The sequence below is a fragment of the Suricata suricatta genome, chromosome 8, assembly GCF_006229205.1.
Source record: "Suricata suricatta isolate VVHF042 chromosome 8, meerkat_22Aug2017_6uvM2_HiC, whole genome shotgun sequence".
Classification (NCBI taxonomy): domain Eukaryota; kingdom Metazoa; phylum Chordata; class Mammalia; order Carnivora; family Herpestidae; genus Suricata; species Suricata suricatta.
In genome coordinates, this window is record NC_043707.1 from 5,971,554 (window position 1) to 5,991,968 (window position 20,415).

General features: G+C 45.8%; 1 protein-coding gene across 1 annotated transcript in view; it reads left to right on the top strand.

Moving 5' to 3' along the window:
* RBFOX1 (RNA binding fox-1 homolog 1) overlaps nt 1-20,415 on the top strand; it is a 330,067-nt gene that overhangs the window by 244,589 nt on the left and 65,063 nt on the right. The window contains exon 9 of the mRNA XM_029949680.1: nt 7,611-7,691. Within this exon, the coding sequence (XP_029805540.1) occupies nt 7,611-7,691 (81 nt within the window). The remainder of the gene's footprint in view (nt 1-7,610; nt 7,692-20,415) is intronic.

Genomic DNA, 20,415 nt, shown 5'->3' on the forward strand with positions numbered 1-20,415 from the left:
TTGGCCGAAAGGCTTTAGTTTGCCTTCACCCCATTTAGAAGATGAGTCTTAAATCCATGGGTCCAGGAATCTGGTTGGTTTGACTTGCATTCAGCACTGTAAGATTTCTATCTGTGTGAACTTGGCCAAGGTTCTAAAGCTCTCCATGTCTCCGTATCCTTTTCGATTAAATAGGTGTAATGATGGTACCTGTCTAACAGGATTAAGAGTAGGGGTAATCCAAATTAAACATCGAGTAGGTTTGCTTGGTGCTTACAGGATATTTGATAAGTAACTTGGGGAATCACTACTGTTGATGTGTTTGTTATCATATTAAATCAATAGACTGTTTTCCGTAAAAACTGTTCTTAGCCAGAATTTTGGAGGCAGAAAAGTAAGAGCGGTTCAAATAAGTCATTCTTTAAACCACAGAGAATCCAGGAGAAAGTTGTACAGAGATTCTTTATAGTATTCTGGGAACTGGGTTTTTTTTTTGTTTTTGGTACAGTCTGAAATTATGTCAAAAAGAAAAGTGAAAAGAAACAGAAAAACAAGGGATCATATATTTCTTTTTAATTAATATGAAAATCCAAACTTGCATAATAAATTGGACTGAGAGATTATTTACACTGTATACAGATTTACTTCAGGGCCCCTTTAACTATGGGAGTCCCCTGGTACAATTAGAACATGATAAGAATTAAATATACAGACAGCATTTTCTGCAACATCCGTGCTTAAATGGAAACACCTCAGTATTAACGTTGGGCCATAACCCTTCAGAGAGGCTCATCTCTCAGGCATGTATAAAAGCATTAAGTATTAGCTGTGAAAATACCCTTACATGGATTAGCTCAATGCTAGCCTACGTTCAAAAATGCATAACTAAAGGGATACCTGGGCTGCTCAGCCTGCTAAGTGTCCAACTTCAGCTCAGGCCATGATCTCAAGGTTCATGAGTTTGGGCCCCATGTTGTGCTCTGTGCGGACAGCTCAGAGCCTGGAGCATGCCTTGGAGCCCCTCCCTCTCTCTCTCTCTCTCTCTCTCTCTCTCAAAAATTAACAGTTTAAAAAAATTTTTTGATGCATAATTGAGGGTGGAAAAAAGGGATCTACAGCCCACTGGGGCTTTGGACAAATGTGCGTGTGGGGCCCTCACACAGTGCAGTGCCTCCCTGATCCGCAGGGCAGAGCTCACAGGAGGGAGTCAGGGGCATCAGTGAGCTGAGCCGCCATGGTAATGACCCCAGACTGGTGGCTTGAGCAACAGAAATCTATTTCTCACAGTTCTAGAGGCAAGAGGTTCAAGATCAAGGGGTAAGCAGAGTTTTTTCTTTCAAGGCCTCTCTCCTTGACTCCTAGATGGCCATCATCTTCCTGAGTCCTCACAGGGTCTTCCCTCTGTGTCTCTGTCCTAATTTACGCTTCTTATAAGGACTTCAGTCACATGAAATTAGGGTCCTCCCTAATATAATCCAATTACCTCTTTAAAGAGCCTGTCTCCAAATACAATCCTGCCCCAGGGTCCTGGGGGTTAGGACGAAAATGTATGAATTTGGAGGAAATGCTCTTCAGTCCATAAAAGTGGGGCAGGAATCGGCATGTCTTCCTCCGGATGGGAAATCAACATGGCCTCCCTAGGATGACACGGTTGGTGATTTTGTACACTTTCCTTACCAGCCCACCTCCAAAGAGTTTGACAGAATAGTTAGGACTAGGTGTTACTCTTTGTTTGAAATATCAACAGAGCAAAGGCAGAAGTTGTCAGTGTATAAAACAGTGAAGATAAAAAGTAAATAGACTCTGTCTCTTCACCCACAGAAGTTCTCCGAGCAGATACTTTCAGGCATTTTTCTCTTTTTTTCCCTAAACTCGTGGAGGATGCGCTCAGGCCTGGGTTACTCAGAGTGCGTCCCCTGAGCAGAAGAATCACGCTGATGGCTCTTCAGAAACGCAGATTTCTGACTGGCCCTCTGGGAGTGGGGTCTTTGAAGGCACCCCGTTTAACACTCTCCCCCGGGGATTCCTAAAGTCCCCCAGGCTTGGAAAACCTTCCGCTTTTAGGAAGGCAAGAACGTCATTGCACTGAGTCGGGGGCCTGGCTCTCCTCCATTGTTTCTCCAGGGGTGTCCCCGCACAGCAGGTGAGATTGATGGAAATGCACGTTCCCCCAGCCCTGACCTGCGGAGCCAGACACTCTGGAAGCGGGACCTGGTTTTCTACGCCTAACAAATACCTCTGTGATTTTGATGATGCAGGTGATTATAAGAACCAGCAGGGGACTGAGGACTGGGCATGACTGCCCCCCACCTTCTTAAAGTACTAACTACTCCTGTGGAGAAGACCTTTGCAGGTTTTTCTCTCTCCGTGAACTGTCCCTTGTCACCTGCTCAGAGCTACTTTTCTCAATTAGGACCAATGTTTTCCTATTTATATGTTTTCAAATTTATTTATTTTGGGGTGGGGAGAGGGAAAGAAAGTGTGGGAGAGGGACAGAGAGTGAGAGAGAGAATGAATCCCAAGCAGGCTCTGTGCTGACTCGGGGCTCAGTCTCATGAACCACAAGATCATGACCTGAGCTGAAATCAAGAGTCAGTGGCTTCAGCAACCCAGACACCCAGGCAGCCCCCCTATTTGTATTCTAATTTAAGAAAATACTTTAAAACTCTGTGACAATGGAAGGCAGGAGTCATTGATAAAATGAGTAATGTTCCGGAAGCCTAGATAGCTTGTTTCTCACCTGGAATTAGCCTCTGACTAATGATAAGGCTTCTCATAAATGACATCTGGTTATGTGCCATTTTTCCTGTGTCTGAAGAGACACTAATCCTACCTGACATGTCTTATGAGGGAGGAATAAATGCAGTGTAAAAATTTTTTTGGCAAATAAAGGTGTCTTTTTTTTTTGTTTAAAATTAAAGGATTGTTTTTAGGAGTAATTACTAGAACTATTAAACATATTTAGTTATAACTGCGATATATAACAAATATGGAATAAAAAGTTTGCCAGTCATAATAGTCATGCTTAATAAAAATTATTCCGGAATTACTTTTAAACTTTATTGATCTCAGCGAGCCAAAGTAAATAACCGTAGTGTTTAAGGTTTGGGGGTCAATTCAGACTCATTCCTTTGTTCACTTTCTTGTATATGTATTTGTTCCTCTCGTCAGATTGCCTCCTCCCCCCACCCCGCCCCTCCCGCCCCGCCTCTGAGCCTGGGTCCCAGGAACCATGGGGATGAAAGACAATTGAGACAGGATTTCTGGCCTCATGGAATTCCTAGCATCCGTGGTCAGACGCTCATCACATCAGTACAGCACAATCCAGAAAAGCAGAGGAAGGAAGCTGAACTTGGCATGTGGAGGCAAAGAGATCTGGTTTCCAGGAGGTGAAGGGAATTACCTAAGGAGAGGGGGAGGGCTTCCGGGGAGAAGCAGCGCCCTCTGTCAAGGAAGACGTGTGAAGACGCACCTTTGTGCCAGTTGGACTGAGGCCAGTTTTCTCACCTAAGAGTTGGCAGCAGAGTAGAAGGGTTAGAGGCCTCCCCGTCCCTGTCTGTGACAGGAAGCACCTCTCTGAGGCTCCTCCGTGACCCCCGAGGGGCCAGGAACGATCCCCAGAGCTGTGGGGAGGCTCCAGGGAAGAAGAAAGGGCTGGGTTGCCATATCAGAGACAGCCTCAGCTCACCCTGTCAGCTGGAGGACTCCCGGTCCCTCTGTCCATATGCTGGGATGGTGGGTGCCGCTCATGGCATCACTGGGAGTGACGGTCACAGGCTCGGATTATTCCCGAGTTCCGGTCTGCCATGTGCAAACCGTTCCTGTCAGGCCCAGAACCACGCTGCTCAGACTTGAGATTAGGCTGAGTCAACCTTAAGAGAACCAGAGAAGAGGAGGAAACAAGTGAATCCCACAGACAGATAGGTTTTAAGTCACTTCTTGTGGACTTCAGGCTTGCACATGCCCAGCAATAAACAAGGGGCAACACAAGGCTCCCTCGGGAGAGGTTGGTTGGATGAAGCACTATTTTTAGCTGAGAAAATAGAAGTGTCTTTACAAACATAATAATTTAATCATACTCATCAATCCTTCTGAGGGTCAGGTGTTTTGCTAGGGGCTGGGAATAAGTGGAGAACAGTTTGGCCGTGACCCAGGGGAGGCTCCCTGTGACAAACACCAATATGTCAGTGAAAAGTTGCAGCACAGCATGACATAGGACGACTAGGGAGACTTTTTAAAGTGTGATGGGAGCATAGACTGGGGAGTGATCTATTAACTCCTGAGGACCAGGAAAAGTAGAGGAGACTTTTAAAGGAGGCTGTTGGAACCGGGGTGGGGCCTATATGAAATTAGATCCCACGAAATTCCCAGCATTCAACCCTAGTTGACATAAAGAGGTCAGATTCAGTATGGTTTACCCTAACAGAAGGAGCAGGAGTGGCGTGGAGGTTCCGTCTTGTCCACTAACTGATTAAATGGTAGCAACTGCCCAGAAGCTGGGTTAAGAATTATTCAGAGGATTCCAGGCTAGTAGGAAAGGATACTGTGGAAATTGATGAACGGTCTGGCCTTGCTAGGGAATAGTGCCTAGAAATTGAACACGGTTGCCATCTTTAAATTATAAGGAGGAAAGCCCCCCCCCCTTTCCTCTCCTCCCACAAAGGCCTGGATATTAGAGTAAAATTGCTTTATAAGCAAAGGCACAGAAGTCTGAGAAGTAAGGATGTCGCCATGGTGGCAGACAGTTCATACTTAAATGGAGGTGAACGGTCTGTGTTGGGGGAATGGGTCACAGGCAGAAAACACAAGGCAGGAGGCTCCTGAGAAAGCTGCCTCACAGGTGCCTCGAATGACCTTGTAAACACCCTTCATGCTGGTGCGTGGACCGAATTCTCTGTTTGACTTGCTTTTTTAAACCAACACAGATGACTCTCCCCCACCACAAAAATGCATGGAGGTTACAGTGTTCTTCTCTGCCTCTTTGTTTTTGTTTAATTCAAAGCTTTCTCCTAAGGAAAGGTCACAGAGTACTAAGAGAACATAAAATAAGTACTTTGCAAATTAAATTAGAGGATGTTTTTTGGTAAAATAAAAACCAAGTCCTGTGACAGTATAGGTTTTGTTTTTCAAAGGTCAGAATTATTGCATAAAGAATTCTTTTTCACTACCAAGAGGGCATCCAAAGAAGTTATTTCAATCCAGTTTCTCAGAATCCACAGCGTAAGAGCATTAGGACAGCTTCATTATGCCCTGCCAGGATTTAGCTTTCTAGAGGGAATCTGTGTTGTGTCCCAATGGGATTCTCTAAATTGCATTGAGAGTGTTGAAAATTGACCCTAAGGTTTTGACTGCACAATATCGGAATGTCCTTCTGGATATATTTTTTGCTACAACTGTGCTAGTTTTCTTTTGAAACCACGGCACCCCCAAGAAACCTCAAATCTCATTTTAAAAAGTGGTTTGTAACCGGGGGTAGACAGGAGAGGCCCGTAGAATTTCTCATGGGTTCCACCCTAGGAGATGCTGATGTGGCCTCTCTGTGTATCCTGTGGAGTTATTCGTTTCTGTATAACGTCCTAGCAGTGAGCAAGAACACAGAGATGGACACCTCCGCAACATCAGACTGAGTACTTGTTGATAAGGCAGAGTGGGGGTCAGGGCATGTCCTTTGGGTGTGTAGCCTAGTCCTGTTGGTTGATTTTAGACCCCATGCCCCCAAGATCTGGTGTTCAGTTTGTCTGCTGTTACTTGTCATACTGTGCCAGTTTTATGCCAAAACCAGAAGGACTTAATGAGTAGAAATCAGACCATGTGAATAAAGTCTCACTTATACATTGGGTTAAGCTTTTTAAATACAGTAGAAGGAACCATCAGCTTAGCGAAGTCTGATCATGACTCAGACCCAGCCAGACTCTGAATACATTGACGGCCAAGAGGTCAGTCACTCATATCCAGACTTCCGTGGGGGCTCTTCTCCAGCTGTAAGTGGAGGATCCTGGGGTAGATGCTGGAAGGACTAGGGGACATTTCTTCGGATGGTCCATGGGCTGCCTCTCCTCATCAAAGAATGGATGGATGTGGCTGAGCTGGTGAAGGAGGGGCGTTTTAATCAATCCTTGCTTTTCCTGAAATTAATGTACAAAATCCAGGGAAACACCGGGGCCAGAGGATAAAAGTGGCGTTTGCAGAAGGCTTCTCAGCCCTCCTCATGGGACCCACCCGTCCTGGCTCCGCACCTGAAGGATGGTGGAGCCGAGGCCGTGGAGACTGCCTCTGGAACCGTGCTGGGGTTTTTCGGTTCAGGAGAGATGGCGCTCTCTTCGTGGTTCTCGTGGCAGTCCATCTCGGCCTGGCAAACCCTCACTTCTGCTGCAGGCTTTGCCTGTACTTCCTTGGGCCTTGGGAAAGGCACTTTAGGATTCTAGAACCCCTTCGTGAGTGAGGGGTGGCAAGTCTCCAAGGACTTGTAGCTGACCTCACGGTAAGGCAGGCTCCTCTCAGGAGCAGCTGTGGTGATGGCTGGCCGGTCCCAACCCGGACGCAGGCCCTGAGCCTGCCCAGCCAGGCCAGTGAGCAGGAGCCACGGGAGCCCGTTTCCATCCTCCGTCATGGGCCGACAGTTCCTCAGAAGTCTCTCTCCTTCGTTTCAAAGTCTCTGAGTGTAAGCTTTGCAGCAGCAGGAGAGCAGGACTGATACCCTGAGGATTCCTGGCCCCGCGCCTCCTGTTCCGAGCAGGCGGCAGGTCAGAGCCCATTGTGGACCGAGGAGACCTCTCCGGATTCCACCCTTCTGTCCGGCTGTAAAATTCCGTTGTGCTGGGAGAAGCCCGCTGCCCTTATTTTATATCAGGCAGAGGACACTCAGCTCTGCAGCGCAGGCCTGGGGAGGCCGCCTCCCCTGCCGGAAGCCTCGGAGCTTTCGGGAAGACGTGGGAAATCACAGAAGCCAGGCTGTGTCACTGCAGGCCCAGCAAGGGTCCAGGATGGGTCACGCGGAAGGAAGGTGAAAGTTATATTCACTGCTCCCTTGCCACACTTCTGTGCTTCCCTTGAAGAACTGACTCAGACAGTCTGAAGGTGGGGGGAGAAAATGTTTTCTCCAAACAAAGCGGTGCCCTGCTGACCCTTTGCTAGGCGATGGTTCAGTGCCAGCCCCTGCGTTGGGCACATCTCTGGCTATACGATTCACAACCTTTCCTGGAGGTAGGTATATTCACCCCATTTTCCAGATGGGAATCCCAAGGCACAGAGAGGTACAGTGACTTACCAAGACCACACAGCGAAGCGGTGTCTGAGCCAGGCTGGTCATCTAATTCCCTCTGGTATTTCTCAAGCTCACTTCGAAGTGTGCCATGCTGCCTCCATCACTGATCTGAAACTGGGTCCTGGGGCAGCCAGACCCTACTACAGGAAGCCCGGTGTCAAGGAGTGACATTTTCTTGGAGGGCTGGAGGGCGGGCTTCCAGTCCCTTTGGCTGAGACCGTGGGCTTACGTGGGCGTCCTTGCCGCGCGCACGGGGAAGTGGCTATGTTTTCGTGTCTCTGCCTTGCTTGTTTGTGCTGCCCGAACCTCTCCGGTGCAGCGTGCCTGTTCCCGAACCAGGTGCCATGTGTCTCTCTCTCTTTCGTAGGCACGGTGCTGCTGTGCCAGGCAAACCAGGAGGGATCTTCCATGTACAGTGCCCCCAGTTCACTTGTATATACTTCCGCAAGTAAGCCCGCTCTTGTGGCGCTCTTTCTGTTTTTTGACCTAAATCTGAGTCCACTCACCTTCCCTGCCGTGTCAGTCCCCCTCCCCTCCCTCTCTGTTCCAGCCTCCCTGTGGCTTTCCACAAGGTGACGTTGGTTCTCATAAGCATGTCTCTGTGTTCCCTGTCGCCTTAGCATCTAACCCCTTGCTCATTATCTCTGTCTGCTCACTTCCGATGTCCCAGCCCTCCTCTGTTAAGACCTGTCAGAGCCGGTCCAGTGGATGGGACGTGGGGCAGTGGTTCCGGGGAAGGCGCATGATGGGGGGGGGAGCGGAAGCTCGCTGCCTGCTGTCCACCCCTGCTTTGCAAATTACCATGAAAATCATGGACGTAAAATACGCAGGCCATCCAAGTGACACCCTCACTTAGCAAAAGGTGCTTGACTGCCACTCTCCAGCACCATTTTCTCACTGGAGAACTGACTTGTTTGCAAGGCTGTTCTGCCCTTTTGCCCTGGGATTCCATTGAGCAGGAGGAGGAGGAAGAAGGATGTTGCTCTCCCCCATTTAACCGGGTGGGGAAATAACAGTAAAAGGCACTTTAATAGATACAAATGTGGCCGGCAAGTGGGGAGAAGGTAGTGTTAGTGTGGGAAAACCAAGGATTTCTCTGGCTGGGATGGACGCTCCGGGGTGCAGAACACCCCGCCCCCACCCCGGTTCTCATGGATTCCATCATAGTTACCCAGCTGGCGTGCTCCTCCTCAAAAAGCTCCCCGGCCACAGCTGAGACTTTCTCATGCATTTCATAGGGTGATGAAATCCCCTTACCTGCCAAACGGGTCCTCATTGGATCGGTGCTCCGAAGTGAGTGTGGGGAAGGGCGAGGGTGGCTTCTGGAGGCCAGCTGGAGAAGGGGGGAGTGGGAAGCAGAGGTAAGAGGCACATGATGATCAGGAGGATGGAAGAAGCAGAGGGGAGTCCTCCCAGGGTGCCAAGACCAAGCATCTCAATTCCCCAAGGCTCAGAAAAACCAAACTCTTTGCTGTGGAGCACAGGTTAGAAATAGTCACCAGGAGCCAGAAACATGACTGGGACAAACTGGAAGGTTTCTGAAGATGCCAGGTTGTAGGGGAAGCTGAGGTCCACCCAACCAGCCCTTTATCTCCAATAGCAGTTTGGGCATTCATTAAATGCAGGGCATCTTTCTGTGTCCCCTTAATACCAAAATCTAACTGTACCAGCAAGCAGTGGTTCTTTCTAAATGTATGGAAAGAGCCCCCTTTGGGGGGTGTAAATGTGTGTGCACGTATCTCATAGAATTAGGACGCTAGTACACATTTTCACACGCCCAACCTTGTTTCGCCCTCAGAACCTGCACCAGGTAGGTATTATAATGTTTGCTTTACAGCAGAGGAGTGGGGGGCACCACGGTGGGGTGATACCCCAGGACCACACAGCCACAATGTGTTAGATTGGCTTTTTGAACCTAGGAAATTATTCAACTTTTGATGGCCTTTCTGAGTCCCTTTGGCCCTAAATATTATTATCATTCCATCATCCGTGTCCCCTACCTTCTCTGTAAATATTATTTTCTGAAGAAATGTTGGTGATCCAAAACTCACCATGGTTGAGTTCCAGAGCGTTGGTTTGTTTTCTTTAACGTCGCTGTCCTGTAGATCCGTCTGAGATGAAACGTTCCATATCTGTGCTGTCCAGCGCATGGACTTGTGGAACAGAGGCATAGAATTTTTTATTTAGTGTAATTTTAATCAATGTGACTAGAATTAGCCGCACGGGGCTAACGGCTACTGCACTGGAAAGCATGGCTCTCACTGATCACATGAAATACGCATTTCTGTTTCAGTTCCCTGATCAGAAGGGACCAAAATGAATGAATTCCAAATTGGGCTGGTTTGAATTGGTGTAGCTCTTCTAAGGTGGCTTTCGAGAAAGTATGTGTCATAAATATCAAACGTGGGAAGATGTGACAAATTTTTCGTATTAAAATAGGGAAAGTGTACAGAGGAAGCAGTGTTATCTGAAGCAGGGGTTGGCGAACTCCAGCCTGGGGACCAAACCCAGCCACAGCCTGTGTTTGCAGAGCTTGTGAACTAAGAATGAGTCTTAGATTTTTCAAAGGATTATAGAAACAAAATAAAAACAAAAGACAACATGTGACAGAGACAGAGATGGTCCATGAAGCCAAACATACTGTCTTTCTAGCACTTTAGAGAAAAGTGTGCTGATCTCAGATATAAAGGCCTGTTTAATTATTGAAAATACAAAATGGCAACATCATTTAGCTGTTTATACATTTTTTCCCTGAGTTTAGAAGTAAAACTGTATAATAATTATAGAAACTAATGTGTGTCCAATACCTTTCATTTTTAAATTACGTAATCAATCATAGTACCTACACATTCTTCATTCTATTATTTCCTTTAATTATCATGCTGTGTGCACTTTCTGAAAATATGTTAATCGCTTCATAATATTCTGTCATTTCACCATATTATATTTTAATCCACCTCCCCGTCATTGCTGGGTACTTAGGTTGGTAGCAATTTTTCCGAAATAGTAAAGAAATAAGTGTCCTTGTACATAGCAGTGTTAAAGAAACAACAGTTAATACGCAGCAGATTTTCCTCTTCCCATAATAAAGCAAAAAGTAGTTCCTTACAGTAAGAATCTTCACTTGTTGATCTTTAAACCACAGCAACCAGACAGACAAGCTCAGTTGGTGTTTTGTAAAGACAGACAGCTCTGAGGTTTCTCCTTCCCCACGTGGGTCACCGGAGGGGCTGCAGATTATTTCCATCTTGAGGCAACAATGCTGAGTGTGAAGATTTTCCATTCCTCCCTGAGCCACACTGCTGAGGTTCTCTGCTTTAATTCTCCAAGCAAGCACTACCTTTTGGGACTAGACTGTGTGCAAGTTCTCTGGCTTGTTTGTAAATCATGTAGATTTTCTCTTCCAGATTCAGGTGAAGGTTCTAGAGCTAAGTCAGAGCCTATGTTCTATAAACAATCCTTCCAGCATGTAAAGGCTCATTTTGGCTTACTCTCTGTCTCTGGCTCTTTGTTTCTCACACACACACACACACACACACACACACACACACACACACTCCCTCCCTCTCTCTCTCTCTCTCTCTCTCTCTCTCAGGGCATGCACATGGCCACATGAAGTTCATATTCTCTCCAGCTCTGACATATATGTGGCTGAGAGGCACATCTCTGGTCACTGGGGTCTGAATGGTGTGTCCTCTTTATGTCTACGAATCCAGCCTTCTTCCCAAAAGCTGAGGGTCCTTTACTTCTCGTCAGTCTTGTAGGTTATACCTGCTTTTTATCTTGAAAAACGTATATATTTCTCATGGCTATCTAACAATTGTACTCTGGAAGAAAGGTGTGTATAAATTACCCTTTTGTAAATTGGATCCTACGTGTTCACTGATTTCCATGGTTACTTCTGAGTTTGTGGTGTTTCTCCCCCCTGGATCTTTAACTGGCCTTGGATGTTTTAGACTTCAATTGCCCCTCTGCCTAGCCAAATAGCTAATCATCTGTAAATAACACCCTTAAATGCAGTAGGGGAGACGGTGTTTAAAGGAACCCTGCTGAATTCCTCTGTAATGAAAATAATTCCTGCTTGAAGTTATCTGTTTTTTAAGATGCACTTTTGCATAATGGGTTTTCCCCCTGCTTACGTGAATCATCCTAATATGACCCAGGACCTGAAAGCTTTTAGAGAGAGATTTCCACTCACGGCTCTGTGTCAATACAACCTAATCCTACAGATTCTCCCAATTCTCCCCACCCGACCTCAGTTTTTCCTCCTCTTCCCAGCCTGTATCCTGGTGTTGAAACCCCAGTTCAAGCTGTCTCACAGGACACCAAGCACCCTCTCACGTGTCCTGGCGAACCACTAGCATCCAGAGTGTAAAGTGAACCACCTTTTTGGCAGACAAATGAAGTCAAAGCAAAAACTCCAGAGAATTAGGCAAGATCACCTTGTACCAAATGGAAAACATTTAATGTTAATATTTTTGTCTTAAAAACATGAACTTCTCATCAACTAAGCTAAAGGAATTAAATGAAGTACCTTGTTAGTTTTGAACTAATTTTTTATTAATTTATAGCTTTATGTTTGCTTTCCACCACCCACACCAACCCCTTAATGCAGAGGTTTGGAGAAAGTGGGGGTGGGGCTGGCAGGCGGGCTCACTGCCCACCCGGTCCTGGGGCCAGTGGTCTGGTGGCTCCTGTCTTGGGCAGAGGCACGAGCTTCGTCATCAGCACTGTTTGCATAAGCTCCTGCTTACCCTCAAAAATGACTCCAGGCAGAAACAGGAAAGGAAACAACATGTCACCTTTCTTCCAAATTAAAACATCACCTCTCCTTTTTATTAGTTGAAATATCAAGAGGTACATCCAAGGTTCCATGGATGACAAAGTCCCTTTCTCATTTGGATTAGCCATGCCAGCTGTCACGGATCGTTATTTCTATAAGAAATAGATGTTTCCAAAAAGCAGGTCAGTGATACCCACTTTCTTTTCTTTACAATTTCAAGAAAAGATTTTAAATTACAAATGTGACATGTGCTCACTGTAATTAGAGAAGCATGCTAATAAACACACAGACACACTCACATCTGTGGCAGAAATATCCCCATTTTATCCCAAAACATACACCTTTAAAGCAATCCCTGTTGGTTGCCTGGAAAGTCTCTTTCCACATTTTCTCCATGAGATGATACAAAGAAGGACAAACACATAGAATGGAGGTGTCAGTAGTTTACTTTTCTGTAGAGGAGACTGTACACATGCATATCATGGGTGCGTATTAATCCTATTTTGGGGACTACCTCCCATCCAGCCCTCCGGCTGTTTTCATGCTGTCCTGTGTAGGAATGCTCATTCAGCCATTCTCCGGTCACGTCCCCTGCCTGCAGCACATGTCCTCATATGTGCCCTGACATAGCAGTGCTTCTGGTCCCACGTCCAGCTTCCCAAACATGGGATTAGTGGTTCCATCCCAACATCCTTTTTTTAAAAATTAATTTATTTATTCTTTAATTTACATTCAAGTTAGTTAGCATATAGTGCAACAGTGATTTCAGGAATAGACTCCTTCATGCCCCTTGCTGATTCAGCCCACCGTCCACCCACAACCCTTCCAGCAACTCTGTTTGTTCTCCATATTTAAGAGTCTCTTATGTTTTGTTCCCCTCCTTGTTTTTATATTATTTTTGCTTCCATTCCCTTATGTTCATCTGCTTTGTATCTTAAATTCCTCATACAAGTGAAGTCATATATATTCATCTTTCTCTGACTGATTCCATCTAATACCCTCTAGTTCTATTCATGTAGTTGCAAATGACAAGATTTCATCCTTTTTGACTGCCAAGTAATCCTCCATTGTGTATATATACCACATCTTCTTTATCCATTTGTCCGTTGTCCATCCCAACATTCTTGCCAGCACCTGCGCATTCTGCTCTTTTTATGTTGAAAATAGGCTGGATGGAAATAGCCTCAGTTTGCTCTCATTTCCACTTGCCTTTCTCCCTGTGAGGAGTGTCCGATTCACCACGTTAATTGTCTTGTGGACGTTACCTCGTGTGGGTTTCCAGTACACATCTGCCCCTGTCTCTCCTGGGTTCTTCTGATTTGATCTGTAATTCCCACTGAGAGAGAATTTTCATCAGTGAGAATAACCTCAGAAGAGCACAGGAGTTGTGAACAGATTCCCTATTTGGGCCATTGGATATTGCTAACATTCTACTATATGTTATCAAATACATGGGCAACTGTATCGGTCTTGTCTTCTGTTCCCAGCGTCAGATCTCACTTTAGGTTACAGAACCCTGTCAGGGGGAGGTGTTGCTCAGCACCATACGAGTTTTCTCAGGCTGCCATAACCAGATGCCCTGCACTGGGGGAGCTCAGACAACAGACATTCGTTTTCTCGTAGTTCTGGAGGTTGGAAATGTAGGATCAGGGTCCTAGCAAAGGCAGGTGCCAGTGAGGGCTCTCTTTCTGGCTCATGAATGTTCACCTCTTCACTATGTGGCAGAGAGAGCCACCATCAGGGATCTCTTCTTATAAGGACACTAATCTCTTCATGAGGGACCCACCTCATGACCTTATCTCAACTATTACCAACCAAAGATCCCGTTCCTAAATGACATCACATTGGGAATAAGGCCTTCACCATGTAACATTTCTGTTGTTGGTGGGGTTGGGGGGAGGTGGATATTATTTGGTTCCATAGCAATTACCAGAGATACCAGTTTTATTTGTCAACAGGCAGGAAAACAGTTTCCAGCTGAAATTCATGGATCATTCCATATGCTTATCCATGCACACACGTCTTTTTCCACAGAGTGACACGAAAGCCATAGGTGAACCATAGTGAGGACAAATCGTAAAGGACAAGGAAGATGACTGTTCATTTCCCCTGAAATTTTTATCCCTGACCAGTGGGCGGAAAAAAAAAATCTGATACCACGGTCTCGGGATGCTAAATGTTATCAAAATGCAAAATCACCTCCTCGTTTATTCACTTTTATGAAATTCAAGGGCAAGCAGTGGTAGCATGGTTTTAATTGATGTATTGATTGCAGATTTTATGGAAGTAATTGTGTGGAATTCATAAAACAATGATTTAAGTGGCAGAAACATACATAAATCAGGCCTGCACTGTTCTACTTTTAAGTAATTGATAGAACTTCCATTGGTTTCTGTAATTAAAGTAACAGCCTAAATTAATTTATGGCTTCCTCTTTCTTCTGCCCAGCACCGAAAATGTCAGTAGAGTGCGTACAGCTGATGGAAGGTCCACATTCAGGTCACCATGTTGCTGACATTCTGGTTTGAACGAGTCTTCTCTCTCTCACTCCAGGATCCCCGCCTTTGGGGCCCTGAAAAGGCCTTTACTCATATCTTCTGGAAGAATCACATAAAAGGAAGAATAATCCGAGCTGGGATGAGGGTAGGGCAAGAGAGGGGCCCATTTCAGACAAAATCTAAAGAGCTGTCAAAAAACTTGGTAGCCAAGATAAATAATATTCTAAGGCAGTATTTTTAAAAACAAGTTAGTGGAAAATATCAACGATGATCAAAATATCAAAATTTTCCTTTAAGATAAGATGGGTAGAGGGTCCCATGTGCTCAGCATAGCCTATCTTTAAAGTTTGAAAGTCTGTTCATCGTGGAGTTCTTTAATAATAATTTTAATTTAAGAAAAACTGCAGTGAAATAGGATTTATCCTGATTACTGGTGCCACCTTCCCTTAAATTTTGCATCCAAGATGAGCACCTAACTGGCCTTACCCTCATTCCAGCCCTGAAATAATAATAAAAAAAATAATAGTAACACTACTAATATTAAATAAGAGTTACTGAGCACTTACTATATGTCAGGCATTCTGCTAAGCCCTTCACATGAACTTTCTCCTTTAATCCTCACAAGATAACAGTGAAATAAGTGTGATTTTCATGCCCCTTTTCATTTAATTAGATTTAGGATTAGAAGGATTGAGAAATTTGTTCAAGGTGACCCAGCCAGATCAACTTCGCCCAGCCTAACTCCATCCCAAGCCTTCCATCTTTACTAGTCTCTGTATTTACCCACCCAGGGGGGCTGGGGCGTGGCAGCAGCCACATGCTCTGCTCCTGGAAATGTCCGAGAAGGGAGCGGTCAAGTGCAGCTTCTAGACAGCTGTCCACCCTCAGCGTTCAGGCCAACCTTGTGCTTCCTCCGTCCCGTCCTTGGGTTGCTACAGAGACCGTTCTTTCCTGGATGATGCATCTGGCCAGGCATTGGCAAAATTGTTCTTCCAACGGCCAGATTACAAATATTTCCAGCCTTGTGAGCTGTCTGTTTTCTGTTGGCAAGTACTCAACTGTCTATAGCCTGAAAGTAGCCACAGACAGTGCATAAGTGGATAGGTGAGCTGTGCTTCTGATAACACTTTTATTGACTAAAACAGTCTTGGGGCCAGATGTGGCCCCGAGGGCGCACCGTCGGTTACCAACCGCTTTGTTAGGCTAACATTCTTATTTGAAAGGGCAGGACTCCAGGACTTGAGGAGGGAGATAAAAAGGAATCTTTCTTTCAGTGTGCACCCCATTGGACTTGTTGCATTTTTTGCCATGCTATCAGATTTTTTTCAGAGAAATGTTCTTTTTTTTTTTAATAGTTTATTGTCAAATTGGTTTCCATATAACACCCAGTGCTCTTCCCCACAAGTGCCCTCCTCCGTTAGCATTTTAAAACCACTAGTGCAAGTAGGCACAGAAACAGAACACCCTTCCCGAGGTACACATCAAGGTAAGATATGTACCTGAATTCAGTCTAGGTACAACGGGCTGACTTCATTTTGCCCCCATAACAAACAACAAACAAAGATGGATTTAGAGGTGTTAATTTGGTGCTATGGGCTCTCTCCAAGACCTGCCTCTCTATCCCTGGGGGGCATGGTGAGACTATGAACTTACTCATGATGTGTCATCCTTGCCTGGGCTGCTTCTGGCTCCTCCCACAGCTTCTAGTCTAAAGGGTGCTCTGGATTGGATCCTCCTAAGACGAATCGGTGCCTTGCTTTTCTGACATCTATGGCTCAGCATTAAGGTGACAACATACCTCTCTCCCCTCTGTCATCATATCTGAAATAATTCCTTCTATTCTTTACTCATCTTATCAGTCCTTAGATGGTCTTTATCAGTTTATTCCTATATGCCAGGGGCCATTCCAGGTGAGTAAGGCATCCTTAAGTCGGCCTCTGTAGTCCCCATTCTAGTGTGGGTAACACACCAACACGTGATGCTGCCTTAGAAGTGCAAACAGATTACTCACAAGGATATTTGGGGACCACACCCAATGGGAGACTTACCCATTGTTCACATAACTTTTTTAATGCCTCTTGGTACGTCAGCTCAGTATCGCTGTTTTCCCATCATCCGGCCCTGTAGATAGACACACTTGGCTACGGAAATCCTGTTTCCCTCATTGAACCCGTGGATGTGGAGATTTTGAGACACCTAATGTGTCGTGCTCTGCCTGTCGCCTCAGTCATGGCACAGGTCCTAACAGTCCACAGCTAGACACAGCTGCCAGCTACCACCGCCGCTGTCCAAATCCCAGAGTCCTCCTCTCCGTGACTGAAGCACCCACTCTGCCTTGTTCCCTCGGTCCCGCCTTCCCCCAGTTCGCCACAGCTCTGGTTTGTGAACAGCTCTGGTTTGCGAGCTCCTGTGTTAACTTAGTTATTTCACCTGGACACCAGTTTCCTGAACAGGTTTAGATGTATTTTCTTTTTTTTTTATTATTAATAGTTTATTGCCAAGTTGGTTTCCATATAACACCCAGTGCTCTTCCCCACAGTGCCCCCTCCATGACCATCAAGCCCCTTCCCCTATGCCCCTCCCTCTTCAGCCCTCAGTTTGTTCTCAGTATTCAAGAGTCTCTCATGCTTCACCTCCCTCTCTCTCCCTAACTTTATTTTCCCTCCCTTCCCCTTCCCATGGTCCCTTGTTAGGTTTCTCCTGTTAGACCTGTGAGTGCGAACATATGGTATCTGTCCTTCTCCGCCTGACTTATTTCGCTTAGCATGACACTCTCGAGGTCCATCCACTTTCCTACAAATGGCCAGATTTCATTCTTCCTCATTGCTGTGTAGTACTCCACTGAAGTGTATATACATCTTCTTGATCCACTCATCGGTTGATGGACATTTAGGCTCTTTCCATGATTTGGCTATTGTTAAAGTGCTGCTGTGAACATTGGGGTACATGTACCCCTCTGCATCAGCACTTCTGGATCCCTTGGGTAGATCCCCAGCAGTGCTATTGCTGGGTCATAAGGGAGTTCTACTGATAATTTTTTGAGGAGCCTCCACACTTTTCCAGAGTGGCTGCACCAGTTTACATTCCCACCAACAGTGTAGGAGGGTGCCTGTCTCTCCACATCCTCGCCAGCATCTGTAGTCTCTTGATTTGTTCATTTTAGCCCCTCTGACCAGTGTGAGGTGGTATCTCAGTGTGGTTTTGATTTGTGTTTTCCTGATGCTGAGTGACACTGAGCATCATTTCATGTGCCTGTTGGCCATCTGGATGTCCTCTTTGGAGAAGTGTCTGTTCATGTCTTCTGCCCATTTCTTCGCTGGATTACTCATTTTTCAGGTATGGAGTTTGGTGAGTTCCTTGTAGATTATGGATACTAACCCTTTATCCGATGTGTCATTTGCAAGTATCTTTTCCCATTCTGTCGGTTGCCTATTAGTTTTTTTTATTATTTCCTTTGCAGTGCAGAAGCTTTGTATCTTGATGAGGTTCCAGTAGTTCATTTTTGTTCTTGATTCCCTTGCCTTTGAGGATGTGTCGAAAAGGAAATTGCTGTGATTGAGGTCAGGGAGGCTATTTCCTGCTTTCTCCTCAAGGGTTTTGGTGGTTTACTATCTCACATTCAGGTCCTTCATCCATTTTGAATTTATAACAACAAAGTGGTCGAGGATGAGTTGGGAGCTAACCCTGTCAGGGTGGTAGTGGGGCGTGGATTGAAAATACAGTCTGTAATCCCCGCCCGCGCGCACCTATTAAACTGTATTTTCAGTCCACGCCCCACTACCACCCTAAGAGGGTCAGCTCCCCACTCAGAATCCTAGACCACTGTGTTGTTACTGTTTTGTCCCTTTAAAGAAAAAAAAGAAAAAGAACAAGTTGAGGGTGGGGGGAACCCACTAGGTGAACATCCTCAGTTGCTTACAGGAAGGATCTGCAAAGAAACAGCCACACTTCAGGCGGCTGCTGTCTCGCTCTCCTGGCGCTCTGGTCATTAATCTCAATGCAGAGCAGTGGCTTTCATCGTCTGCAGATGGGGGCTTCGCTTCTGCAAAAGGCTGCCAATTGCAAAAACTACCATCCTGTGGTGTGCCCCCAAACATCATATCTGTCTTGATATTTCTCTCACAGAAATACATGTGACAGATAAGGAGTCACCGGAGGATGGTTTGCTTTGTGGTAGACAGATATTAAAACAATCAACTGTGTTGCCCTGGGACTCCAGTGTTCGCACAGGCGGAGAACAAGGCCGAGACGAGATGTTTCTGAAAGGCAGTGAGGCAGTTGTCCTGGGGGGGCTCCCTAGAGACCCCAAGTCCTTTGACAGCATTGACAGAAAGTACTTTTTAATACTCACATTGTTGCAAGACCACCAGACTGCCTGGTGCAGCTCCCATATTTCACTCCCGGGGCCATGCCTATCTTCCTGTGGCCCTTGGTGAGGTGAGAGAGAAACCCTTCAATGGGTTGAGAAGCTTATTTTAGAATTTATTAATGTTTTGAACACTCATCTGCACTTCATTTGCTTTCTCTTTAAAAAAAATTTTTTTAATGTTTTAATGTTCTTAATTTTTGATAGAGAGAGACAGTGTGAGCAGAGGAGGGTCAGAGGGAAAGGGAGACAGAATCCTAAGACAGGCTCCAGGCTCTGAGCTGTCAGCAGAGAGCCCGACGTGGGGCCCGAACCCGTGAACCATGAGATCATGACCAGAGCTAAAGTCGGAGGCTCAACGGACAGAGCCACCCAGGCGGCCCTTCATTTGCTTTCTCAAACGAATGTGGATTTAAAATGGAAAGAAAAAAACAAAGCTATTATGAGTTCACACCGAACATGAGCATTTCGGAGGCCAAAAATAAGATCCTATTTGATTTCTGGAATGTAAAGGGAGCCGCTTGATGCAGTGGAGCAGGTGTGTGTTCCTGGGGGACCCGGCTTTGAAAACCGAGCCAAGTCTGCTCAAGGTCTGCACGGCTGGGAGTGAACAGCTTAGAAGTGGGAGCGAGAACACCCAGTGACGTGCAGTTCAGGCGCCGGGGTGGGGGTTCGTGGTGCTTCTTGCACAAAAATGTGCCTAACCACGGAAGTGGCCCCTCCTCCCCTTGCCTCATTTCTCCTCAAAAAGCAAATCTCCTGGTGCAGTGCACAGAGTCCAGACAGGAAGCTGAGCTTGCCTCCATGGCAGGGAATAGAGCCTTGCATGGTTCATTTCCACACGGTAATTTAAACACCTGTTTCACTCCAGAAATACCATTTTCTTAAATCATGTTTTCACTGATGTAAAAGTACTGTCAGGCCAAAAACTATTTTATTGCTCCTGGAGAATTGGGGGGGAGACTGTAAACAATGTGTCGTTTTTAGGACAAATTAACACACCACATATTTTCAGTCTGTCTCCTTGGGTGGTTTTTTTTGTTGTTGTTTATTTTGGGTTGGTTTTTTTTTTTTTGCATGCAGCGTGGGATCTTGATGCCTAATTGCTTTTTATATGAAAACAAACATACTAGAGTTACTTCTCTGGGCACACCTGCTCAAGGACATATAACATACCCACCCTCAGTAATTGCTACTCGGGTTGAAGAAGCATTTCCCAAAGGGTCATTGTTGCTGGCCAACCCTCATTCCCAGTATTGGTTTTACAAAATTCTTCCCAAACAATGATGTATTTAGTGACAAGACCTGGATTCCGGCAGAGATGGGTGTCCATTATCATGGTATACTAGTGGGTTGTCTATGGCCAAGGCTGACTGCCACTGGCATACTCATGAATACCTACCCACTTGTGAGCACCCTCGTGCAAAAACCGATTCAGACTGCTCCTCTGACAGCTGTCTACACTTTCCCTTTCTTTCATAGAAACCATCTTCTCTGGGACTTTTAAGCTACTTGGTAATGTTTA